Source organism: Macaca nemestrina, chromosome 10, assembly GCF_043159975.1.
Source record: "Macaca nemestrina isolate mMacNem1 chromosome 10, mMacNem.hap1, whole genome shotgun sequence".
In the NCBI taxonomy this organism is placed as follows: Eukaryota; Metazoa; Chordata; class Mammalia; order Primates; family Cercopithecidae; genus Macaca; species Macaca nemestrina.
Genome location: NC_092134.1, coordinates 70952438 through 70980089, shown reverse-complemented (window position 1 = coordinate 70980089; position 27652 = coordinate 70952438). Strand labels below are relative to the sequence as shown.

General features: G+C 33.3%; 1 protein-coding gene and 1 non-coding gene across 13 annotated transcripts in view; one reads left to right on the top strand and one right to left on the bottom strand.

Moving 5' to 3' along the window:
* Positions 1–27652, top strand: part of LOC105474041 (ubiquitin specific peptidase 15) — a 146379-nt gene that overhangs the window by 46176 nt on the left and 72551 nt on the right. For 7 of the 12 annotated variants that reach the window (XR_011609076.1, XM_011728353.3, XM_071071522.1 and 4 more), the window contains exons 4-6: positions 7927–8053; positions 14577–14722; positions 18989–19050. Coding sequence is in view for 8 of the 12 variants with exons in the window: in XM_011728353.3 (XP_011726655.1) it covers positions 7927–8053; positions 14577–14722; positions 18989–19050 (335 nt within the window). In the remaining 4 variants the exon portion in view is untranslated. Of the gene's footprint in view, positions 1–6996; positions 7212–7926; positions 8054–14576; positions 14723–18988; positions 19051–27652 lie in introns of those variants that run through there. The other 5 variants (XR_011609077.1, XR_011609078.1, XM_071071523.1 and 2 more) reach the window with 3 other exon arrangements.
* On the bottom strand, positions 27111–27213 carry LOC112425292 (U6 spliceosomal RNA). Its single transcript, XR_003016362.1, has one exon. It is a non-coding gene; the product is annotated as a U6 spliceosomal RNA (small nuclear RNA).

Sequence of the window (27652 nt, the reverse complement as noted above, 5' to 3'; positions counted from 1 at the left end):
AATATTAATTAATAATATTAAGGATGTCTTCTCAATATGCGGCTTCTAAGAACAGGAGGGCTTCAAAAAGCTTATGGGCAACACCTTAGCTTTCTTAGCATAAAGCCAAAGTAGAGAGGACTTATCCTAGAGAATATTTGTGGGTATGGCTTTTGTCTAATGGAAGGAACTCCAGTAAGATCTGGTGGAGACCTACATTGTTTTTGAATTACCTCACAGAACCACTGCCATTTTGGACTGCAGAGACAGTATTAAATGAAAGAGGCCTTTGACCTCCCAGACCCAATAAGTGGGAATCAGGCTGAAAATTTACTTAACTTCAAACATGTGCTAATGCATGAAAAAAGGATGACTTAGAGGACAGAACCAAATGTTAGAATAATTTTCAGGCAAGGGTAGAACTGAGTTCCAGTCAAGGAATTTCTAGTATTTGTCCAGGTAGATTTCATAATAGATATGGACCATTGATTCCTTTGTACCTCCTATTTCCCCTCTTATAAAACAGGAACATTTAAAAGGCTACGTTCTGTGTGCTTCATTGTTTTATTTTGGGTGTATGGGGGACAGAAAACTTGTCTCTTAGTTCACAGGCCTATAGATCAAGAGACATTGCAGTAGTCCCCCCTTATCTATGGTTTTGCTTTCCGTGATTTCAGTTACCTGCAGGCAACCATGGTCCAAAAATATTAAGTGGGAAATTCTGGAAATAAACAATTTGTGAGTTTTAAATTGTGCACTATTCCAAGTAACATGATGCTGCCCCATTCCATGTCCTCCACATGGACACTTTACACTACCTTCCCATTTGTCACTTAGTAGCCATCTTGGCTATCAATTTACTGTCACAGTAGTTTGTCGAAGGGCATTAGTAGCATAATGCAGCGTTACAATGTACGTCATTCACTTCACCGCTTCTCATCACGTAGACATTTTATTATCTCATATCATTACAAGAAAAAGGATGAATACAGTATGATAAGCTACTTTGAGAGACCACATACACATCACCTTTGTTATAGTATATTGTTCTAATTGTTCTATTTTATTATTAGCTATTGTTAGTCTCTTACTGTGCATAATTAATAAATTAAACTTTGTCATAGGTATGTATGTTTGTAAAGGAAGAAACATAGTGAATATAGGGATTAGTGTGCTATTTGTGGTTTCAGGCATCCACTAGGGGTCTCAAAATATATGTCTTCAAAGGCTTATAGAAAATTATAATTTGTCAATTATAGATGACAAATTTCTGAACTCCAAGTTGCTAAAATGATTTGAGACTAGTTGGGGCCTTTGGAAGAGGTAAGTGTATTTTGTGTTTTGGGGGAAGGAACTGTGTGAATCATTAGGGGCCAGGGCGTAGACTGTGGTACCCAGCCTCAAAGATGCTCCCCAGTGATTGTGACCTCCAGAATCCATACTCTTATGTAATTCTTTCCCACATTGTACTACAATTGGTCTGTGCAGTCAGTAGCATATGGCAGAAGTGGTGCTATGTCACTTTTGAGATTAGTCCTTAATGGATACCGATACTTCTATTGGGAGTGCACATACGTGTGCTATACCCCTCATCCCCTCCCCTTGGATCACTCACTCTGGGCAAAGCCATAACTTTACCCTTAACTTACTCTATAGAGAGACTCACATAATGAGGAACAGAGGCTGCCAACAGCTACATGTATAAGCTTGTAATTAAGATTTGAACAACATGATTAACCACCATAACCTAATTGACATATTCATTGTACTTAGTCGTTGCAGAATACACATTACTATTAAGTGGAAATTTTAAGCAAAGTTGACCATATTCTGGGTTATCAAAATTCCAGTAAACTTCAAATGATAGAAATTGTTCACTGTATTTTCTGGCATTAGTGGGATTAAGCTAGAATCAGTAACAAAAAGATAACTTGATTATCCCCCAACTACCTAGCAATGGAAAAATATACCTTTAAGTAATCCTTGAGACAAAGAGAAGAATGAAAATTAGACATACTGTAAACTGAATGATAATGAAAATACAACTTGAAAGAACGGCTGAAGTCATTCTCAGAAGGAATTTGATAACTTCAGTGCAAATATTGGAAAAGAAAATGAAAATCTATTGTCTCAACAAGTTAAGAAAAGGAAATTGAAGTTAAGAAGAAACATTATAAAGTAGACATTAACAAAATAGAAACAAACCCACACTAAATGAGCAAAATTCAGTCATTGCAGAGAACAGTGAAATTAGACCAGTAAAATAAAGATGAGTCCTGGCAAGACTGTTTAAGAATAAAAAGAGGGTAGGCACAGATAACATATATTATGAATGAAAAAGGAAACATCATGCCAGAGTCTAAAGACTTTTTAAAAAAATATTATGTTTTGAACAGTTTTATGTAATTTGAAAATTTAGATGAAGTAATTTCTAGACAAACAAAACTTTAATACAGTAATAAATAGGAAACTCGAATTCACCTATTTGATTAAAGAAATTGAGTCATTGAAAACTTTCCCACAAAGAAAGCTTCAGGCCAAGAAAGCTTTACCAGTGTATTCTACCAAATATTTAGGGAAACCATAAACCAGTACCATACAGATTCTTTCTGAGAATAGAAGCAGTACTCCCCAACTTATTTTATAAGGCTAGCATAAACATGACATAAAACCTGAAGGACGAGAAAGAAAAATTACAGGCTGGTCTCACTCATGAACATAGATGCTTAAGTCCTAACAAGTGTTAGCAAGACAAATCCAGCATTATGTAAAAAGGACAAAAATGACCAAGGTAGATATTTTTCGAAGAATACAATTTTAACTTTGAAAAGCACTCATAATTTTAGCAGAATAAAGAAGAAAAATAATACATGTAGAAAGAACATTTGATGCTCAACATCCGTGTATGATCTTTTAAAAAAACTCTCAGAAAACTAGGAATAGGAACCACCGGTAAATATTATACATATTGGTAAAATATTAAAAGTTCTTCCCAAATCAAGAATAACTGTGTTAGAAATCTTAGCCAGTATGGTAATACAGTAAAAAGAACTAAAAGAGTGAACTTTGAAAAAGAAAACATAAGACTGTCAGTGTTTTTAGAAGGCATGATTCTATAGGTTTAAAATTCCAAAAATATGTACTGGTAAACAATTAGAATTAATAGGTAAATTTAACAGGTTGCCTGATATGAGGGCAGTATAGGGAAACCAGTTTTTTATTGGCAACAAATAAAGTTTAGTTTTATTTGTACAAATTTATGGTGTACATGAGAAAATTTGTTACATATATATAGTAAGTAGTGATCAAGTCAGGGTATTTAGGATGTCCTTCACCCAAGTTCAATACATTTTTGTTAAGTATAGTCACCCTGCTCTGCTTTCAAACATTGAATTTATTCCATCTTACTGTATGTTTGTACTTTTAACCCAGTTCCCTTCATCCTTCCCTGCTCCCTTCCTTATCCTTCCCAGTGTCTGTTACCTATCTTTCCACTCTTTACTTCATGTGGTCAAATTTTTTAGCTTCCACATACAAATAAGAGCATATAATATTTGTCATTTTGTCCCTGGCTTATTTCATTTAATATAATGACCTCCAGCTTCATCCATGTTGCTGCAAAAGACATGATTTCATTCTTTGTAATGGCTGAATAGTACTCCATTGTTTATATATATGTATATATATGTGTACACACACACACACACACACACACACACACACACCCCGTATTTATCTGTTCATTCATTGATGAGCACCTAGGTTGGTTCCATATCTTGCTATTGTAGATAGTGCTACAATAAACATGTGAGTGCAGGTATCCCTTTCATATATTAACTTCTTTTCCTTTGGTTAGATATGCAGTACTAGGATTGCTGGATTGAATGGTAATTCAATTTTTAGATTTTTGAGAAATCTCCACGCTGTTTTCTGTAGTGGCTGTACTAGTTTACATTCCCGTTAACAGTGTATAAGTGTTCCCTTTTCTCCACATCTTCACCAGCATCTGTTTTCTTTTGTCTTTTTAATAATAGCCATTATGGCTTGGGTAAGGTGATACCTCATTGTGGTTTTGATTTGCATTTCTCTGATGATTAGTGATGTTGAACCTGTTTTTATACACCGTTGGCCATTTGTTTGTCTTTTGAGAAATGTCTGTTCATGTCGTTTGCCCACTTTTAAATGGGATTGGTTTTTACCTGTTGAGTTGTTGAGTCCTTGTGTATTCTGGATATTAGTCCTCTGTTGGATGAATAGCTTATAAATATTTTCTCCCCTTCAACAGGTTGTCTCTCAATAAAGTTGAATTTTAAAATAACATTTACAGGTCAAAATACTTAGGAATAAACCTAGTAAGAACTGTGTTTTTCTGTATTGAAAATTGTGAAACATTACTGGGTAAAATTAAAGAAGACTTAATGAGTTAATGGATCTAGGCTGAAGGTCTAGAGACTGAAGATGTAGGAGGAATAGGTCACTAACGTTTTTCTGTAAAGGGCCAGATAGTAAATATTTTTAGCTTTATGCACCCTTTAGTCTCTTTTGAAATGACTAAACTTTGCTGATTGAGACATAAAAGCAGCCCTAGATAATTAATAATTGAGTATGAAAATAGCCGTAGACATGAATGAATGGGTGTGGCTGTGTTCCAGTAAAGCAATATTTACAAAAATAGGTGATGGGTACATTTAGCCATCTAAACCTAAGTTTAGCCAAACTTAGTTCATAAGTTTGCCCATCACTGGATCTAGGCATTGGCTTTAATGTCCACCAGCATCACAAAAAAAGGAGCAACTAGATATTTGCATCCTGTTTAGAGTGAGTATATGTCACTATCTATGAAGTGATCTAAACTAAAAATTACAAGAGTAGGAAAGATGGAGAACTTCTAGGTTAAAAGACACTTAAGAAACAAATTAGTCTATTGCAGTATATGGACTGTATTTGGATCCTGATTCAAACAATATATTAAAAATGAGATAGAAGGAAAAATTTGACTTTTGACTGGATATTTGATATTAATTGATGAGTTTTAATTTTTTAGGTGTGATGATGGTATTGTGGTTATGTTTGAGTCTTTGTTTCTGAAGAAAGTACTCTGAAATATTTGTGGATGGAATATCACATATATAGGATTTGTTTCTTATACATTAAGAACTATGATTTCATAGTTATGTTGTGTTTATCTACTTCTCTGTCTTCACTGTTATCTGTTCTCAGTCAGACTCCAGGATCTAGGTCTAGTTTATCTGCACCGAATGTAGGTACTCAGCAAATACTTTTAAAATGAATGAAGCTAGCTCCTACAAAAGGGTAAGTCAGTCTGTTAGAGGCCTGGTGTTATGAAATTGTTTATATAGTACTAGATTTTTTTAGAAATTACTTTTATTTCTCTTCCCATTTCAGGGAGGAAGGCACTTGGAATGAAAGTAAAGTTTCTATGAAACTTTTCATACACAGACAGATATAAAGAATAGACTATATTGGGTTTAATTAGTATGTTTAATGGCCTTGTAAAAAATGCCCTCAATATTCATAGCAAAAAAATGAACAAATAGAAATTATTTATTTTAATCCTCTATAAACTTATATTTAGCTCAAATACTTAGTGAAGAGACTTTGCCTTCATTATGGTTATAAATTAATGAAAATATGTTTGCCTGTCCATAAGTCTTAAATTTTGGACAAGGAGCCAGATTTCATCATGTACTCACTTTTTATTTATGGTAATATAACAGTGTTATAATTCATTGAGAGTAAACATTATAACTATCATCTATAATATTGAAACATAACTATCATTTCTGAATATCCCCCTTCCAATATTATTTCAAATATATTTTTTAATAGTTATAATAATTAGGTAAATAAAACTTTACTTTTTTTATAAGCTTGTTTCTTCCTATTAGTCTTCATGACCATCATTTTCAATGCATACATTTTTAATTAAGGTAGGAAGGAGATTTTATGTAAACAAACATGAAGGACTTTATAAAAGCAAATAATCTACATGTGACAATTATAACATTGATTCGTAAATGTGCTTATTATTTTTCTTTTTATGGTGCTGTTATTTTCAGGCTTTAATAGTACATATACTTTTCAAATAGTTGGACAACAAACTCATATTTTTAAAAATGACACCTTATTAATACACTACTTTTGGAATTAGTAAAATAAATATCTTATAAATATAGTAGCAATATTCTGAGTAGTGATGATGAAGGTTTTAGCAATGTAAAACGTAGGAGAGAAGAAAAAAATGGTAAGAAAAATTGTGAATCCCGGTAGTGTGGATTTTGAAATATTCTTGATATTTTGTTTTCACAATGACTCTTACAGTTAAGTCACCAGGTTCTTTCCAGGAAAATATCTATAGTATTATGGAAATCTATTTTCATTTTTAGAAAACTATGCCTATTTAGAAAGTATATACGTCAATATAAATCATAATGGGGGATTTATTTTATGGTTGTTATTTAACCGTACTTATCTCTAATCCTGCTTTGTGTTGGTCATTCCATTTTTCTTTTTCTTCCATAAAAATGAGGCCTGCAGTTTACCTTAGTTTTAGTAACTACCAGTGATTAGTAGCTACTTTAATGTAGTTTATTTTAGGATTTTACTCAGATATTGAGCCTCAGTACAGAAATTACTGACTGATAAGAATATTTGATTCCTTGTTTCTCTACTTAAATATAACTACAAGTAATCTTTTTTTTTTTTTGGTTTTTTTTTTTTTAATACTTTAAGTTCTAGGGTACATAATCTTATACAATTAAATGTTATTACATTTGTAACCATGAAGTAAATCAGCTTAAGAGGTTTAAAACAAATCTCAGTAGTTTCACGTATTGGTTTTACAAAACAAGTTACATTTATTAGCAGAAGGAGAGGTGCAGACTGCTGCCTGTTTAAAAAAATTGTAACAAGCATGATTAAAAAAATATGTACGGCAGAGTATCATAAAAATGTGTGTTGGATTAGATAGTAAATACTAGATGAACTGCATTTGAATTTTTTCCATGCAGTGAAAGACAAGTTTGTAAACTCCTTTTCTGAATTGATGTAAGCTTGTGAGTATATCCAACAGTCATTTGGAGCCTCCCTTTTGCCATATTTGTCTAATGGATCACATATCAGGCCTATTACTATTTTCAGAAACAGTATTCATGACTGAAATCCTACAGTTAACCTTTAGAAGATCAAAAGGAATTATACTTATTTAAAAGGTGACCTTAATATATATGTATTTCCTTTTCATGCTTTATGGCTTGCATGCTTAACAGCTTTCTTTTAATTGTTACATAGAATTACTAAGTATGTAGTTAAAGGTCAAATAAAGTCATTGTAGGGTGAAACTAACATATCAGTTACCTAGCCATAGCTGAATATTTTAGCAACAGTAATTTGGAGTTATCATTTTAATAGATATATTTTAACATAACAGTGATAGTATAGCCATTGAGTTGAAATTGTATAAACAACTTTTTAAAGGTTTTCTGCTTGGGCTCACTACTAGAAGCTCTGAGAAGTATGTTTGTATCTTCACTCAGAACTGTATTTATTTGAATGTATAAACAACATATGTATATATTTGCACATAGTCATTTTGGGTAAGCTTTCTCATTATAAATGCTGAATATTAATTATTTATGGTGTACCAGTGTATCTTCATAGGTCAGTAGAATGCCTTTCCAAACTGACACTTAATATTTTAAAATCATGATTCTTTCTTTCTTTTAAATATCAAAATTTCCAAAAAGCTTTCTTGCTTTTGAAATTTCAACTATCCAATATCTTTTTTTATATATATTGACAGGCTTTGATAGTGACTGGTTTTTCACTGGAGATCTGCAGTTTTCTAAAGTCTCTTTAAATATATTGTAATTAGAGTGAGATATATTGATATAGGTGACACTGATTTGTTTTGTTTCATTATTTTAGGTGGTTGAACAGGGTATGTTTGTAAAGCACTGCAAAGTAGAAGTATATCTCACAGAATTGAAGCTATGTGAAAATGGAAACATGAACAATGTTGTAACTCGAAGATTTAGCAAAGCTGACACAATAGGTAATGCAAGATCCTGTCTCGTTTTTAAATCATTGCTATTAGATATTTAGTTAGAATTATCTTTGTTATATGCTGCTTGCATGATAACCATTTTAAGGATTTAAATATAGACATTCAATTTCCAGCTTTGATACAGTGTCTTAGAGTTAAATTATTGTTTCTTGTATGCTTTTGCATTTATTAAATGAATTTTAACATTTGTGCCATTTTGCTTTTTTAAAAAAATCAAATAATTGTTGTTTTTATTTAGCAACTGGTGTGTCATTTGTAACATAGACCTTTAAATAAAAACTTAATTAAATCTTGGTAAGGTAGCATGGAAAATTAAAATGGATTATTTCCTTTTTTCTCCTAGTTTATTATTTTATTCTATAAATACAGGTAAGTAGCTGAGGCAGCAGGCTTAGCGTTATTTTGACACATTGATTTTTCAAATTAATGAGTGGCATAAGCAGTTGTAAGTCTCAAATATAAGTGGACTTAATTCTCTCTGTATATTAAAATTTATATAAATTGTTTTCTTTCTATTTAAAAGACAGTTTTAATTTTAGGTAAAGAATATACTGAATAAAATTTTTTTTAAATAAATGATTATGAATTTAATAAAAATTACATACTTTTTGTTTCATAAAACAACTCAAAAAATTTTACAGTATTTAATTTCAAATGAAGTTGTAGAACAAGATTAATGGTGATAACATTGATCTTAGAAAATACAAATGAACAGTGAAGAAGGACACATAACTTTTAGAACCCAGCATGGAAGAGGATTAGCAAATTTATGAATTATAGCACGGCATAAGATTTCCTTGTTGGAACCAGTCATTAAAGTAAATGAAAGTATTTCTGAATTTCATTAAGTGCATTTGGCTTTCTTTCACCACTTATCCACCTCACAGCAGGAAAATCCTTTTAACCCATATTTTTTATGAAATAGCATTATTCAAGTACTCAGTGCTTGGTTAATCCTAATGTTTGCATCAAATAAAATACAGCATTATGTTATGACTCTTTATTCTCCCCTCTTCATTTAGCTAGAACATTTATAAATCCGAGATTAAGTTTCAATAAGCTCATAGTTGGCCGGACGCGGTGGCTCACACCTGTAATCCCAGCACTTTGGGAGGCTTAGGCGGGTGGATCACCTGAAGTAAGGAGTTCGAGACCAGCCTGGCCAACATGGTGAAACCCCATCTCTACTAAAAGTACAAAAATTAGCCAGGTGTAGTGGGCGTGCGCCTGTAACCCCAGCTGCTTGGGAGGCTGAGGCAAAAAAATTGCTTGAACCCGGGAGGTGGAGGCTGCAGTAGACCAAGACCATGCCACTGTACTCTAGCCTGGTGACAGTGTGAGACCTCATCTCAAAAAAAAAAAAAAGCTCATAGACTCATCTTTCTAAAATGAATGCTTAAAAGATAAGGAATTTCATATATAAATGTTATTATAATTATTATTACAGATAAATTGCTTGACTTTTGAATTTCCAGATTTATGGAATATATTTAGGAAAATAAGATATTTCTACATATTAAAAACAAAGTTTTCAACATATGAAAATTATTTTAATCATATGGGTATGTACATGAGAAGAGTCTATAAATTTAACAAGGGTAATCTGTTAAAATTAATTCAGAGTCGTCTCTGAAATTTGTAGCCAATTGGAATATAAATGAGAGGCTACCTCTTAAAATGTTTTCTAGTTATTTTTAAAGTTTGGTATTTACTTCTCTCCCTACCTCATTTTGATAGGAAAATTATATATAAATATGAGACCATCAGAAATCTTATTTTAGAACATTATTATACTAAGTATTTTGAAATTCAGGAAAATCAGCAACTGATTTAATTTCTCAATTCTAAACAAGCATTATGGGTTCTCATGATAAGAACTGTGTAAGAATTTGTCACAAAGATGTATACTTTATAAAGGTTCACTGCTTCAAAAAGTTTACAATCTAGCATAGATTTTAGTCAACATAGATTAATATACTAATACTTTAAAATGCTAGATAAATTGGATATATACTTTAACATTCTGTATGAACCCAATTTTTGCATAGCTATAATTTCTTACTGTATTAAATCATTGTTTTTCCAACTGGATTGTTGATATTTTGGTGGTTCATTAAACAGTTTTGGGAGTAAAGAAAATTGAATAGGAGATATTAGAATACAAAATATCAACATACATGTGTATGTCCTGGGTCACAGTTTCTTACTATAGCTCTTAAACAGTTTGAAAGTCTGTATTAGAATGAGTCTTCTTTTTAAGCAAAAAGGTGTGCAAAAATTGTAATTTGTCAAGTCAGGAATTTTAGACACTTCATAATTATGGTTATCATACAGGTTAACAGTTATTGAATATTTACTATGTTTTAAGCACTTTACAGGAATTTTCTTGTTTAAAGTTAAGCAAGCAAGTATCTTCCTCTTATAGATAATGAAACTGAGATTTAGAATCTACCTCAATTCACCCTGGTACCAAGTGGTAGAGCTAGTACTTTAACTTCATAAGCAGAGCTCTTAAACTCTCATCTCTCAATTGCTGCCTTACACAATCTGTGTATGCTAAAGGAATATTCGTTTTGGAGAGGGCTGATTTTGTTTTTCTAAAGGAAATGGGTTTTGAAACACAGAATTTACTTAAGAAACTTAAGATACATATATATTTTTCCCCTATGGTCTTTTAAGAAATCTTGATTGAAAATGATTAAAATAGCTATGTATGTGAAATACAGCTATATAAATTTTATAAACAGAATTAGGAAGTATAAGTGTCTGTTTTCTCTTGTTACCAAATTAATAAAATATTTTGTTTTCAGCTAATACTACTTACATTGATATATAGTAAAAATGATAGCAGGCCATAGGCCATATCTAAATGATTTACCTATCAGGGCCAAAATCTTCTGCCCTCAAATATTTTCTGCCAAAATTGATATATTTGAACATTGAGCATGTTCAAGTAAGAGAGATAAAATAATAGTTTTATTTTCCTTTAAGATTAACTACTAAAAACATAAAACTTCTTGAAAAATATTTAATTTCTATGACCTATATTAATATTTTTTTAATTTCTAATTTTTGTGAGTAACCTGTATTATTTTTCTACCTCTGTTTACTTTTCATTAACTGGCTAGTATAATTGAATTAATACGTGGAAAAATAAGCACACGCTGTCAGTCCTTTGACCATTCTCAACTTCAGTGATCTTAACCTGTACCCAAGCTCAGCCACCAATTATTATAGTTAAACCCTAGACTGTTGTTATCTGTAACTGCACTTGCCAAATCTCAATTTTAGCATCCTGTGTTCTGGTCACCACTTTCCTGCTCCCATTTTCTCTTCAGCCCACTACATTAGACATCGAAACCTACCACTCCATTGGTACTACTTCTGTCATAGTCTCTCATGATCTTGCCATTGACAAATCCAGTGGTAATATATAGAAATCTTCCATTTTCCTGACCTGTCAGCAAAGTACAACACAGATAAACTACTTTTCCATCTAGAAGCACTTTCTCTTCACATGGCTTCCTGGGTACAGTTTCTCACTGGCTGCATCTTGTTGGAGTCCTTTGCAAAACCCTCTTCATATTCTTTATCTCAAAATATCAGTGTCTCCATATTCTCCCAGCCCTCCTTTCCTTGGTGATTTCTTTTGTTCTCCTGGCTTTAAATATTTTCCACTTGTTGATATCTTTTAAGTTGATAGGTCCTGCCCTAAAGTCTCCCATAATTCCAGTTTGAACTATCCCATATCTTCATTTGTATATCTGACAGGCTTCTCAAGAAGACTATCAGGTATAAAACTAAGCTCCCTTTCCCAAAAAACCTGAGGCTCTGTCATTCTTCCTTATCTCCCTAATTCCCACTTTTGCTCTTCCAATTGCTTAGGCCAAAAATCATTTCTGATTCCTTTATTTCTCACCCTTCATGTAATCTAGCAGCATATCTTCTTAGCAATTCCTTCAGAATTTATTCTCAATTGGACCACTTAACACTGCTTCCATTGCTACCACTTTGGTTAGGATTGCTGCAGTAGCCTAGTTACATACCTCTGACCTTGAGTTAGTCCATTCTCGCACTGCTATGAAGAACTACTGGAGGCTGAGTAATTTATGAAGAAAAGAGGTTTAATTGACTTACAGTTCCATAGGCTGTACAGGAAGCGTGGCTAGGAGGCCTCAGGAAACTTAACACTCATGGTAGAAGGCAAATGGGGAAGCAACCACATCTTACTATGGCAGAGCAAAAGAGAGAGCAAAGGGGGAAGTGCCACACACTTTCAAACCACCAGATCACGTGAGAACTCACTCACTGTCACGGGAACAACAAGGGGGAAATCTGACCCCATGATCCAGTCATCTCCCACCAGGTGCCTCGTCAAACACTGGGGTTACAATTCGGCATGAGATTTGGGTGGGGACACAGAGCCAAACCTTATCAGACCTTCTGCATTGTTCTTCACTAGCAGCAAAAGTGAACACTTAAAATGTCAGTCATATTGCACTTCTCTTCCCAACTCCTCAATAGCTTCCTTTTTTGCTCAGATTAAAATATAAATACTTTGATAGCTCACAGAAGTGTATATAATCCTGCAGAAGTACCTTTATAGTCTTATTTCTACATCACATATTCTACTTCAGCCACATTGATGTACCAGGCTATTCTAAAACATGCCAAGCACATTTGCACCTCAAGGCTTTTGCATTACTACTCCTACGCCTGTAATGTTCCCCCATATGTAAATTAGATCGCAAAACTCGAGGAAATTTCCACATTTGTTTATAATATATTATGTACACAGATGCCTGTAATAATAGAAAAAACATCCAGAAGAAATATCAGAATATCAACAGTGGTTATATCTAGGTAGACATTTTATTTATATTTGTCAGTATTTTTAGTATTTTTGCCAAGAGCAAAAATTACTTCTGCCCTCAGGAAAAATTTATTCATTTTTATAGAAAGATTAAAACAGCTCTCTTCCTTGGCTTCTTCTTTTATCCTCCTTCCTAGGTAGTGTTTTGTTTCTTGATCTTGGTGCAGTTTACATGGGTATGTCCACTTTGGAAATTTATCACAAGATACTGATGATTAGTGCATGTTTCTGTATATACGTTCACTTTAATAAAAAAGAGCAAAAAGAAAAAAAGACAACCCTGCCAAAATAGAAAGCAGTACTGATAAGGCTTGGCTATGTGTTCCCACCCAAATCTCATGTCAAATTGTAATCCCCCATATGTTGGAGGAGGTGCTTCCTGGGAGGTGTTTAAATCATAGAGGCAGATTTCCCCCTTGCTGTTCTTGTGATAGTGAATGAGTTATCATGAGATAGGGTTGTTTAAAAGTGTGTAGCACTTCTCCCTTTGCACTCTCTCCTGCTCTGCCATGATAAGATGTGCTTGCTTTCCCTTCGTCTTCCAACATGATTTTAAGTTTCCTGAGGCCTCCTAGCCATGCTTCCTGTACAACCCATGGAATTGTAAGTCAATTAAACTTCTTTTCTTCATAAATTACCCAGTCTTAGGTAGTTCTTTATAGCAATGTGAGAACAGACTAATACAGGTACTAAGAATATATTTATTTTATGTAATTATTTAAATATTCTGGGTGATTTGCTTTAAGTTTTGAGATAATACTGTTGATATTTTGAATTAGTGCCTTTTTTTCTACTGATTTAATGCCCTTATCAAAACCTCACTGACTATAAGACTATTACAAAACATTAGCTGCTAAGTAGATAGTATTATTGGACAAAATTATGTAAGATAGATGTAGGTTTTCATATTTCTTCAGAGAACATATATTATTAAGTTTAATGTTTTATAATTTTTTTCAAAACTAATAAACTATTCTACAATTTTAAAGTATTCTGTATTCATATATCATAAAATATTTTGATTATTATTTTCTTGAGTTGGTTAGGCAAGTTATTAACCAGAACTGGATGAAATTTCAGTAAATTGATTTAGAAATCAGAAAAAGACATGGCTTTACCTTGAAAATACTAAATTTTGGTGAATACAGACCTCCCTTCAAACAAGGCACTTTCTTTTTTATTGTGTCCATATATTCTCGTTAGCTGCTCAGTTTAATATAAACTATTTTTAAATTGCTTATGTGATACTTAAAAAATTTTCCACCTGTAACATCTCTTAATCATACTTTAATTCCTACATCTCCTGAGAAAATATTTTAATTATAATATGTTAAAAGTTAAAGTTTATCCTGTGTATCATAAATTATATTTTAATGTTAGGTGATTGAACTCTTAACTTTTGAGATTTTAAATTCCCCAAGTAATTTGTTGGCGTACAAATACCATTTTTTCCATAAAAAGCACACTCGGTCTCAAAAACCCTTTTGTTGGTTTGTGTTTTATAGATTTATTACATATTTAGTCTTGATTTTCTATTAGTATTTTAAATTTAGAATTTTTATGCTGGTAACATTTAGCTATATGTGGTACATTTTGAAATACATACTATATTTATATATCTTTCCTCCTTAAATCTAGATACAATTGAAAAGGAAATAAGAAAAATCTTCAGTATTCCAGATGAAAAGGAGACCAGATTGTGGAACAAATACATGAGTAATACATTTGAACCACTGAATAAACCAGACAGCACCATTCAGGATGCTGGTTTATACCAAGGACAGGTATTGTTTATTTTAAGCGTACTATACATGAAGGCTTTTGGATTCACAAACTTTAATCAATATCCTGGCAATATATATGGGCTCTGCTGTTTCTGGTTTCCTCTTTCTAAACTCATCTCTTGGCTCTCCCTGCTGGTTACTGACTCTGACTTCTGATTCCCTTCTTGAACTTGGGAATAATCTACTTGTTAAAAAGAAATCATTTTTAATGAGAAAAAAATCCCAGCTAATATTATAAGGTGGGGCACCAAACTTTCTGTGAAAGACCAAATAGTAAACATATAGGGAGCATCTCTTATTTACACATTTCTTTGTTACAAATTACAGTTCTCTGCAGGCCACAAAGTAGCATCTAAAATGTTGCCATTGTAGTACACAAAAGCAAGCATAAATGATACATCAATATATGAGTATGGCTGTGTTCTAATAAAACTGTTCATATAAATGTGCAGCAGGCTAAGTGAACTCTAGTTTGCCAGCCCTTGTTGAAAGGTGTCAGCTCCCAATTTGACTTTTTTGTTGTTTATTTGAGACAGAGTCTCACTCTGTCTCCCAGGCTGGAGTGCAGTGATGCAGTCTTGCCTCACTGCAGCCTCTGCCTCCCAAGTTCAAGTGATTCTCCTGCCTCAGCCTCTTGAGTACCTGAGACTACAGGCGTGCGCCACCACACCCAGCTAATTTTTGTATTTTCAGTAGAGACGAGGTTTCATCATGTTGGCCAGGAAGGGGCAGAATGGTCTCGATCTCTCGACCTCGTGATCCGCCCGCCTCAGCCTCCCAAAGTGCTGGGATTACAGGTGTGCGTCACTGTGCCTGGCCGGTATTTTTCTAATGGTGTAATCCAAATAAATTAAAGTATTGAGAAATGAAGAGGTTTAGTTACAGTCAGCAAGTCCTACTGATTCTACCTTCTATCTCTTGAAGTAATCTCTGTGTTCCATTCTCAACCCTTCCTCTATCTCCAGGCTCTTGTATGTCTGCTCAATCTTTCTTCCTTTGTTTTTCTGTTATTAGCAGGTAACAGTAGGACAGTCTTGTTTTTGCCAGAATATTCATTCTAAAATGTAAAGTTCACTGTCTTCCTTTCATAAACTTTTCCTGGTTCCTTAATAATTAGGTCCAGGCACTTTAAGCCAGCATGCAAGTTATGGTTTAACCTCCTACCTACTCTTCCATCATCTTTAGATTATCTTTGTTTTGTGGTTTATACTCAGGCAGTACCAAACTGAGCTGCGTATAGTTCCCTGAACACACTATGCTATTCCATACTCTTGTGCTTTCCAATGTGTTATTCCATCTGCCTGATGATGTACATGTCTTTGGAGTCCCTGTATTCATCCAGCAAAAAGTCCTTTTAACCATCCATATAATCAAATTAACCATCCCATACCATCATGTAGGCTAGCCGTATCAGAATGTTCATCCTTCAGGTTCTAGCTCAAATGTCACATCATCTATTCAGCCTTCCCTATTTCTCTCAGTATCAGTTGAGGTATAGGATGTTTCTACTTTGGAGAAAAAATTGCTTCCTTAACTTCCACAAAGATTTATGTATATGTTTTGTATCGTTCATTATATTATATGCTTTAGTTATATGCTTTAGTTATTTGTATATATTAATCTCCCCAGACTATGAGGTCCTTGTTTTGGTTAGACTTTGTACCCTATTTTTATTTTCAGAACCTAACATGCCTGGTGCTCTGGTAAATGGAAGATTTTTTTTTGTTTTATTTAAAAATTACTGTTAACATCAATAATATGATTCTGAGTTGTGGAAAAATTTAGAGAAAGTGAGGGAAATTAATTTTTAGTAAATACCTACTGTGTGTCAAGAATTGTGCTAGGCTGTCAAAATACAGTGATTTTCAGATTTATTTTAGTCATTATATTCTTAAGAGAAATCTTACAAAATCCAGTATGTATTACAGTTAAAAGGGAAATGTAGCCGGTGGAAGCCTGAAGTGTGGACCTTGGAAATCCACTGATGAGCCAACACTGCCCTTTTATGTAGCCAGCTGTCTCTTTCTGTGTTCCAGTAGACATAACCTCTCTCCTTGGTTTTCATCCATTAGGCCTTGAGGTAGCTCCAAAAGTACAATTTGAAATCTATAGAATTCTTTCTTTAAACCTTCTCAGCAATCCTTTGAAATGAATGTTACTCTTTTCATCATGTACATTAGAAAACTGAGACTTAGAGAAGTTAAATAATTTTATGTTCTTGATAGGTAAGCATTTATCAGATGGCAGATGAGAGAATAATTTAATAAGATTAAATATCCTTAAGGACTTGATCTTTAAAAACAGGAATGTTTCAAAGAATATTCATTAAATTTTTCAGACTACGATAATTCTTCAGCCAGAGAAGATAAATGAACTAAACCCTCTCCTGGACCTTTTTTTTTTTAATACTTAAATTGAAAGTTTCCTCATTAGAAAATAAAGACATATTATTGAAGAGTTTGTCTCCCAAAATGTGAGGCATTTCTTCTCTCCTTTTTGTGTGGGTTTAATTTGAATTTTGAAATCTTTTCAAAAATATTTTTATTTTGAGTTAAAGTTTTAACTATAACAAAATTTTATTCAGAAAAGTATACACTTGAATAAAGGACTGAATTTTAATATTTCTGATGGCCTTCAGCATTAGTATTTATGGTTTTTAAAACATGGAATTTTAAGTATAAATACTGTTAGGAATTAAGGCATTATGGTTAAATAATTATATTATATGCATAACTTTGAAATCTCCTATAGCTAAAATCTCTTGTTTTAAAACTGACTTAAGTCCTCAAATGATTGTAAAGTTTATATATATATTTATACATACAGTTTATCTGTAACTGTTACTCTCGTATAAATTGTGGTAAAGCAAAACATTCTTGAGAAGTTAAAAATCACTCACTAAATTCTACTTTGTAAATCTTTTAAAAAAGTTACAAAACTACATCAGAATGAAAATCAGAAAATTGAGACAGTGATTACTTGTCTCTAGTAGGTAGGGAGAAGAATGTGAAGGAAGGGATCAGTATATTAGGTACATGGTACACTTTTTTATATGGTACAAATACACTTTTTAATGTGTGAAATAATAGATTTTTTAAAGCTAACTTTAATATTTTAATTAGCATCTCTTTTAACAACAAAGTTTCATGAATGTTTTTAAAATCAACATTTTATTGTTTGTTACATATACTCTGAAACATGCTTACATTTTACATAGCTAGGATCTAAATGCCAATTTATAAATGGCCTGGAAACATATAGTTCACAAGAATATATTGCTTAAGTGCGAGTAGAGTAGGTTATGAAATTGCGACTTTAAGAAAAAGAGTTAATGAAACAGTAAATGAAATGTATTCAAATTTGTAATGCCTTGGATTTACTTCAAGTCATATTGTCTGTATTAGTTTTTCCATGGAAATTGTATATTTTAACTTTTTATTGGTATTATCACATATTTCCTTTGCTAATTTAATTATTTTTGCTAAGTTTTTCTTCTTTGCACAGACTAATCCATAGCAAAAACTAGAAGAAAGACTTATTAGACTGGAAGATACAAGGAAAGATTTTAGGGTGTTTTAAAATAAAGTATAGCTCCGCCAAAGCCTATACTTTTTATTTATTAGAGGTGTTTTCTGTCTGCCTCATCCATGCTGTAACGGAGAACTTCAGTCTGATTCTCATAAATGGGACTCTATCATTTGTATATTTAAAGATTCTATAATTTCCATGGTGATAATGTAAATACACACTAATTTCAAAACCCCAAATAAATTCTACACAATCTGTAATTTAGAATTATCTGTCACCCTTCGTCTGCATTTACATAAAAATAAGTTAGCCAAGATCCTATGTCAGTGTGTTTAACAGCTGCAAACATTTATTGAGCATCTCTTATTTACAGAGTTCTCTGTTACAACCTACAAATACAAATAGAAAATGTATTCTCTGAATTCAAGGAATTTATATTCTGTTTACTTGGTTTACGTTTTCTTATACTTAAAGTCATGGAACCAGTGGTTTTCTTTACAGTTTATCTTCTAGAATTCCTTCTCACTATCATTACTGATTTTTTTGTTATTTGAAGTCTTTTAGTCTCCCCTGCCTAGCTTTGGAATCGAAATGCAGATTACCTGTTCACCTTGTCTACTGTTTTGCTTTATATAATCACAGAGTTACTTTAGTTTCTTAGTTTACCCGGCTATCTTCTAAAGTTATTTTAAATTCAGAGTTATGGAAAAACACCCTTTTATTGTGTCATATTTGCAGGTATTAGTGATAGAACAGAAAAATGAAGATGGAACATGGCCAAGGGGTCCTTCTACTCCTAAGTAAGTGCTGCCACTTCTTATGGGCTTATTGTATGATTTTGAAGCCTTTGATGTTAGATAATCAAATCCACAATGATAGAAGAACCTAGTTGTGTATTTCAGAAATTCATGCCTTCTTTATCTTTGAGTATTTTATTCTTAGTATACAAGCTATCTACATTTGCTCTTAATTAATATGTTACTATTTTAAAAGCTTCCAATTCAAATATCTTAAGGCATAGTATAAATATATGGTATAAATGAGAAAGTTGCATTGTCTAATACAGTCAAATCATTAAATATTTGTTTAATTTTTTGAAGCTTTTTGTGCTTTTTTAAAGTATCTTAAAATATTTCTTTATCAAAATGAATCTGATGTGAAAGTAATATATTTATTCAAATGAAAGTTTTAGAATAAAAAATAACGAATAGAGGAGTATATGATGTATTTTCGAGGGTAAATGAAAGAAGAATTAGGAATCTTTTTAGCTGTTTTAGAACTAATAGATCTGTACTCCATTATCAAAACACAAGGCCAGTTGTGTTCAGACTTCTCACAGCTTTAAGAAGTAATATGGTACATGTCCCCCCTATTACTGTAATGTTTCTGTTTCTGCAAAAGGACACTTTATAATCAAACACATTAATATTTTTTCACCAAATATTCACACTAAGTGGGATAAATAAGGACTATAAATAGCATTATATCGGTTCAGGTTAGGTTGCCACTAAATGAACTGTGTAAAAATCTTTAAATTTTCAGAGCTTTGGAATTTCAGATGTTCTGATAAGGGATTGTAAACCTGTATTTTGAAATTCTTAATGATATTTTTAAATAAAATTAATAACAATTCAGTGCATTTTAACCAAGCAAGTAAAAAGTCTGCTACTTTATTTTATTTAAAACTACAATGCACCCTCTGGGCGCAGTGGCACATGCCTGTAATCCCAGCACTTTGGGAGGCCAACGCAGGCAGATCACAAGGTCAGGAGTTTGAGACCAGCCTGGCCAACATGGTGAAACCCCATCTCTTCTAAAAATACAAAAATTAGCTGGGAGTGGTGATGCATCCCTGTAATCCCAGCTACTTGGGAGGCTGAGACACAAGAATCGCTTGAACCCGGGAGGCAGAGGTTGCAGTGAGCTGAGATCGTGCCACTATACTTCCAGCTTGGGCAACAGAGTGAGACTTTCTCCAAAAAACAAATAAATTAAATAAAATAAAACCACAATGTACCTTTTGTAAGTGGTTTTCTATCCTTTTTATCTTATGTGAAGTTTTTTGTTTTTTTTTTTTTCATTTAAAGATATCATGAGAAGGCACCTAAATATGTTAATTACATGGAGGTGATTTTTATTCTTACCCTACTTAGTTGGATGTAGTACAAGGGTAGAACTTTGTATAAAAGTAGAACTTTTATTAAGAAGATGTTAATATTAAAAGCATGTGGGCTGAATTATGTAGATTTAATAACTGATGAAGGTTTAGATAGGAATATTTTTTGTGAACATTTACTTTTAGTCTTCAAAGCAGAACCACTGTTGTTTCCTAAATGTTTAGATTGCTATGTACTTGCTTTATCTTTAAATTATTTTTGAAATTACAAAATTGTTTGTGGATTAATATTTTTAAAAAAAAACCATGAGTTCTAAAGATTGAGAAATCTTTTCTACTCAAAATGACGATTTTTGCCCAAAAGATAAGACTAATTTTATATTTTCTTTTATTCCCTAATAACACAATATCATTTTTATTTATTCCAACAACTGTAGTACTTGGCTTTGGGTAAAAGAAAACACAGTTTCCTATGTAATACCCAACACACCATATTCATGCAATAAATATTGGTGAATGCAGGTGCTGTGACTAGAGATGTACAAAAGTACAATCAAGAGTCCCATTTTTCACTGGATCTACTAGTTTAATAAGGATGCCATATATTAAAGCATAGAAAAGTTAAACATCCATTCCCTCTAAAATGTAAGAAATACTATGTAGCAGTATGTCGTAAATTGCCAAATAATTTACTAGAATACAGAAAAAGATTTGCAGCTGTATATGAAAAGATTCTCAGAAAACTAAGAATAAAGGGAAATTCTAACTTAACACAACCTATATACCTCAAGTCTATAGCAAAAGTTAAATTTCATTGAGAAATTTTTAGCACAATTTAAATAATAGTAGGAGACAAGAAAGAAGAAATAAAGTTCACTATTTGTATATGATATAGTCATTTGTATAAATTCCAAAACAGTCAGCAAACTACTAGAACTGAGAAAATTCAGCAAGGTTGTCTAATATAAGATTAATTTATAAAAAGCAGTTGTTTTTTCTATACCGAGAGATCAGCAGTCTTTTTTTAAATGTTTTCAGCTTTGTGGGCCATATGGTCTCTGTTAACTGTAACTGCTGATGTAGTATGAAAGCAGCCTTAGACATCATGTCAAGACACGGCAATGCCTGTGTTCCAATAAAACTTTATTTGTAAGTAGATGGCAAGCTTGGATTTGGCCTGTGAGCCATAGATTTCTAACTCCTGTCATTTATCATGAGAAATCCACTTAGAAAATAGTCTAACAAAAATTAACTTAATTAAAAATGTATAAAACCTTCATGGGAAAAGAATATAAGTTTATTAGAAAATAAAAGATTGTCATGTAATATATGGCTTAACCTAGTAATGCCTGTTTTCTCTAAAGCACATCAGTGTCTCCTGTTCAAAAATCTTTTTTTTTTTTTTTTTTTTAAGAAACTTGACAAACTCATTTTAAAGTTAGTATAGACCAATACAAGTCCAGGATTAGCTGAATCAGTTTTGACAGAAAAGAAGAAGGAAAGAACACTAGACCTACAAGTTAATTGAGAGTTACTGTAAAATTATACTAATAACAACATAATGCTAGCAAAAGATAGGCAAATAGATTGGTATAAATGAGTAATCTCAGACAGATTCATGTCTATTTGACAACTTGGTATATGATGTGGCACAATTAGGTCGTGAGGTTGCTTAAAGCAGATGATTACTTACATTTAATAGGAGTACTGGCTATTTGGAAAAAAAGAAAACTAGAGCCCTACCTTCTACTTTATATGCAAAGGCTAACTCTAGAAGGATTAAAGACCTAAATAAGAAATATAACACTTTAAAGTGAATAGTAGGCTGGGCATAGTGGCTCATGCCTGTAATCCCAGCACTTTGAGCGGTCAGGAGTTCAAGACCAGCCTGGCCAACATGGTGAAACCCTGCCTGTACTAAAATTACAAAAATTAGGTGGTATGGTGGTGGACACCTATAGTCTCAGCTACTCGGGAGACTGAGGCAGGAGAATCGCTTGAACCCGGGAGGTGGAGGTTTCAGTGAGCCAAGATCGTGCCACTGCACTCCAGCCTGGGTGACAGAGTGAGACTCTATCTGAAAATAAATATATAAATAAAAGTGAATAGTAGCAATTTTGGAGAATAGTTACATCATAGGGATCATACAACATAATGTTCAAATTTAGTGGATCTGATTACATCGGAATTAAGGATTTCTGTTAAAAGAACTATACACAGAGTTAAAAGTCAGATGTCAGCTTTGGAACTTTTAAAACCAAAAGGGAATAATACCTGTAATATATTAAGAACCCCTATAAGTTAACAGAAACAAAGAAAAATAGCTTCTAAAAAATAGATAAAAGATACTAACAATTTAAATAAAGGGTAGCCAAGTGCTGAGAGGTAGATGAGAAGATAGACAAATTCACTAGTAATCAGAAAAAAAATGAACGTAAATGAGATACAATTTTTCACCCATCAAAATGACAAATATTTAAAAGTTTGCTGATGCCAAGTGTTGGGTGTGGTGTAGACATCTGTGTACTTACGATGCCAGTGTAAACTGATACTGTCATTCTGTAAATCGTCAATAGTTAATTAAATCAGAAGTGTTTAATCCCTCTGACCCAGCACTCAGGGGAATTTTTAAACAGATCTTTGAGGAGATAATCTTTGTAGCTGCATAGTTTGTGGTAGTGGGGATTTGGAGATAGCCTAGCTAAATATCCATCACTGGTAAATAGAGCAAATAAGAAAAATGAGATGGTAGTAACAATGGTGAGATCTTTAAAACTAGATGAAACTTTAAAACATACAGTTGAGAGAAAGAAACAGTGAGATTCATAAATATTTAAGAACATAGAAAAATCACAGTAGAAGGAAATCAGAGTAGAGATAATAGGAGGAAAAAAGGAAACAAGTTTGAGGAAGTATCATTTGCTAAATTTATTTATATTATATTTCTATAGTTGAAGCAAGGGTACAGACTCTATTTTCTGGATGAATGCTGGCTTAAAAAAAACAAATGAGGCTGGGCACGGTGGCTCATGCCTATAATTCTAGCACTTTGGGAGGCTGAGACAGGTGGATCGTTTGAAGTCAGGAGTTCAAAACCAGCCTGACCAACATGGTGAAACCCCGTCTCTACTAAAAATACAAAAATTAGGCATGGTGGCAGACACCTGTAATCCCAACTATTCAGGAGGCTGAGGCAGGAGAATTGCTTGAACCCAGGAGGCAGAGGTTGCAGTGAACCGAGATCGCACCACTACACTCCAGCCTGTCATTGAAAAGCATGTTTTAGGCTGAACAAGGTGGCTCACACCTGTAATCCTAGCATTTTGGGAGGACAGAGGAGGATCACTTGAGCCCAGGAGTCCAAGATGACTCTGTGCAACGTAACAAGACCCTGTCTCTACAAAAAAATACAAAAATTAGCCAGGTATGGTGGCATGCACCTGTAGTCTCAGCTACTCCAGAAGCTGGAGTGGGAAGATTGCATGAGCCCAGGAGTTCAAGGCTGCAAAGAGCTATGATCACACCACTCACTGCACTCCAGCATGTGTGACAGAGGAACACCCTGTCTCCTAAAAGGAAAAAACAAAAACAAAAACAGAAAAGCATGTTTTAACCACATGATGTTAGCTTAGGCAAATTTAACTCCAGCTCAAGGCATGTAATTTTAGGTCCTTAGGAAGGACTTCAAGATATTAAGATATAGAACAGTTTATACTCCTCAAAATTGGCACATATTTGCCAGAGGACAACCCCTGGCCTTCAAGATGGCATGAAAATGCTGGTTCTAATATATATCACTAACCTGGAATTTGTCCATCATGTTGCATAGCACATAACCAGTTCCTAGCTAGGGTGTCAAATACCAAAGAAAAATAATTAAAGCTGTAATATGGTGATAGAAAGAAGAATCACGGGTAGAATTTATTAAAACAGTTTCCTGGGCCCCATCCTCAGAATTTCTTATTTGTTATATCTGGGCATGACTCATTTCTAATAAGTTTGCAGGTGACACCAATGCTGTTGGTCTAAGGATGACACTCAGAAATTTTGTAGGTAATGTTTATTGACATTTACTATGTGAACAACGTAGTGGCATCCAGGGTTCCCACCCCAGACCAGCAAAATATAAATCTTTATACTTAGCCAAGGAATTTGCATTTTAAGTACTTCTTGTGAACAAGAAAATATAAGAATACTACCACAAGTAGGCACATGTGAAACCACATGTTAGTATTTTGTCTGTTCTATACTGCTGAAAATAGAGGAACCTGCTTAGTGCTCTGATGTCCTAAAATTGTATTAGCCCCATTTTGATTAGATTTGAAACTGTATCTTCAACTGAAGCATAACTTTTTGGGCTACTTGAGAAGAAATGCTAAATATTCAAAACTGTTGAGGGTAAAATTTAATTTAAAACATGTAGTCATTTAGTTACAAAAACGATATGTGTATATGCTTTTTATCAGCACCTAAAACAACTCAAAGTCTGTATTAGAAATCTAAGAACCTACCCAAAGAATACTCACTCAAAAGTTTTCTGGTCACAGTGGCTCACGCTTATAATCCCAGCACTTTGGGAGGCCAAGGTGGGCGGATCACTTGAGGCCAGGAGTTTGAGACCAGCCTGGCCAACATGGTGAAACCTCGTCTCCACTAAAAATACAAAAATTAGCCAAGGGTGGTGGTGGTGTCTGTAGTCCTAGCTACTCGGGAGGCTGAGGCGGGAGAATCACTTGAACCCAAAAGGTGGAGGTTGCAGTGAGCTGAGATCGCGCCACTGCACTCCACTCTGGGTGGCAGAGCGAGACTCTGTCTCAAAAAAAAAAAAAAAATCAAGAAAAGAAAAAGTTTTCTAACTGAATTTTTTACTAGATATCAACATATAATTTGAATTTTTTATTTTTATATTCATGCTGCATTTTTTAACCACTGCTTATTTTATCAGGACTTGCATTTCTAATCTAGTTTTTAAGTTTGATTTCTTAAACAGCCTCTTAAAAAGATGATCTTTTCTAATGATACCTTAGAAAAAGTTTCCTCCCCTAGTTTTAAAAATTCTGTTAAATTTCACCTTTTTTTTTTTTTTTAAGGGTTTAGCATTGGGTGGATAATCTAGTTATTCTATTGCAGATGTGTAGTTAGTAAAATCTTGTATTTCTAAAAAATGATTTTACAGTGGACTCATTATAGAAGCCTGGGGATTCCTAGAGAGAATTTGATTTAAATTTATTCATTTTCATTAATTAGTCAAAAAGTATTGTCAAAATACGTGTGCTTAAGTATTTGGTGAAAAAAAAATTAAGAGTCATTGATAATTTTGAAGAGGGTGATTTTTCTTGGACTAGAAAACATCCAGAGAAAAATTTACCATCATCCAGAATAGGACATGAGTGGCAGAAAAAAAATCGAATGGAAAACCATGCTAATAGCTCTTACTCATACACTGTGCCTCTGCCATTTGTGGTATTCTGATTAAGGGAATTCCAAATTGATGACTGAAACACTATAAACTTAATCTCATGACACAATAGTATTTTCACAGCACTGTCTTCCTGAGTGCTGTGCTTGGAGAGAGGAAGAACTTTATAAATAAAACCATTGCATACTACTTTTTTGGTTGGGACAGATAGTAAGCACCTAGGTGATTCTGTAATATTCTCTTTTTGGTTTTTTACACCATCTTAAACGTCTTTAGAAATTTTTAGAGAGTATTTAATCCCTGTTTGCATTTATAACTGCAAAGCAGTTAAATGGATTTGGAAACGATGCATAGACTCATTTGGTTAAAACTTATTAAAATACATGTTGACTCTAGCCATTCTTTATTTCCTTGTCATTCGGCCAGTTCATACATTTCAGTAACACCAGTCATCAATCTGAAATGCAATCTGTGAACCATAAATCTAGAGTAATATTCCAAAATCTGTAATTTGTTGTTGTTGTTTTAAGACAGGGCCTCACTCTCATTACCCGGGCTGGAGTGCAATGGAGCAGTCACAGCTCACTGTAGCCTCGAATTCCCAGGCTCAGATGATCTTCCCACCTCAGCCTCCCAAGTAGCTGGGACTACAGGCACACCACCACACCTGGCCAATTTTGGGGTTTTTTGTTTGTTTGCTTGTTTGTTTTGTTTTGTTTTTGTAAAGATGGGGTTTCAGCCCAGGCTGGTCTCAAACTCCTGGGCTCAAGCAGTCTGCCTACCTCAGTCTCCCAAAGTGCTGGGATTACAGGCATGAGCCACCGTGCCCAGCTGTTATCTTTTTAAAAAGACATTTTGAATCCTTAAATTTCCTTTTGTGCCTTATTTTATGTTGTTATCATTCTCATTAAGAAACAGACGTAGAGTGCTCTTTTCTGAGACTTTAAAGTTTGAGGTAATGGAATAGCCAAACAAAAATGCTTAGATTACAATTAAGGGGAGCTGCAGTATGGAGTACTGAGAACTGCAGGTATGGAGTCATATTCCTAAAAATGGGAATATACGCATATATAAATTAACCAAAAATGTAGAGAACAACATACCAAAACCTTAAAGAACATCCTGAAATAATGAAGGACAGTTGGCATCAAATAGAATCATCATGAAGGCTCAGGAAAACTTGTGCTGATCAAAACAAAAAGTCCCTTATTTTTTAGGGATACATATTGTTGTGTTTTCAGGTGAAATTATGGGTGTCTAGAATTTGCTTTAAACTACTCCAGCAAAAGAGGGAGTCGGAGGGAAGATGAAGGATTATAGAAAAAATAAGAATGGTAGAATGTTAATTTTTGAATATCATCCTTTTGTAGTGGCCATACTAATCTTCTCTGTATCGTTCCACTTTTGGTATATGTGCTGGTAAAGCATGCACTAGAATGTTATTTTTGAAGCTGAGTTTCTGATATTAGGTACATGAGGGTTAATGTATGTTTCAAAATTTCTGTAATAAAGTTTAAATAAAAATGGGTTGCAAGTTTGGTCCTTAGATTCATAATGGCTGAAAAACTTATAATTTCATTTATTTAAAATGGAACGTTTTATGTTATCAAATATTATATGTAAAAGTAAGCAGTCAAAATAAGGAAAAATGGAGCTATGAAAAACAATTTATATGTAATGTAAATCTACTTAAACTCTCTTTTGTGTATCTTTAAGCACCTAACACCCTACCTGGCATATAGGAAGCACACAGCAAATGCTGTTGAACTGAACTAATATGTGTCTTACAACAGTAAAAATGTTTAATTTTTTAGGAGATTTAGAATGTTCTTTTTCTTTCAGAGCTTGTCTTAAGATGATTTTTAGA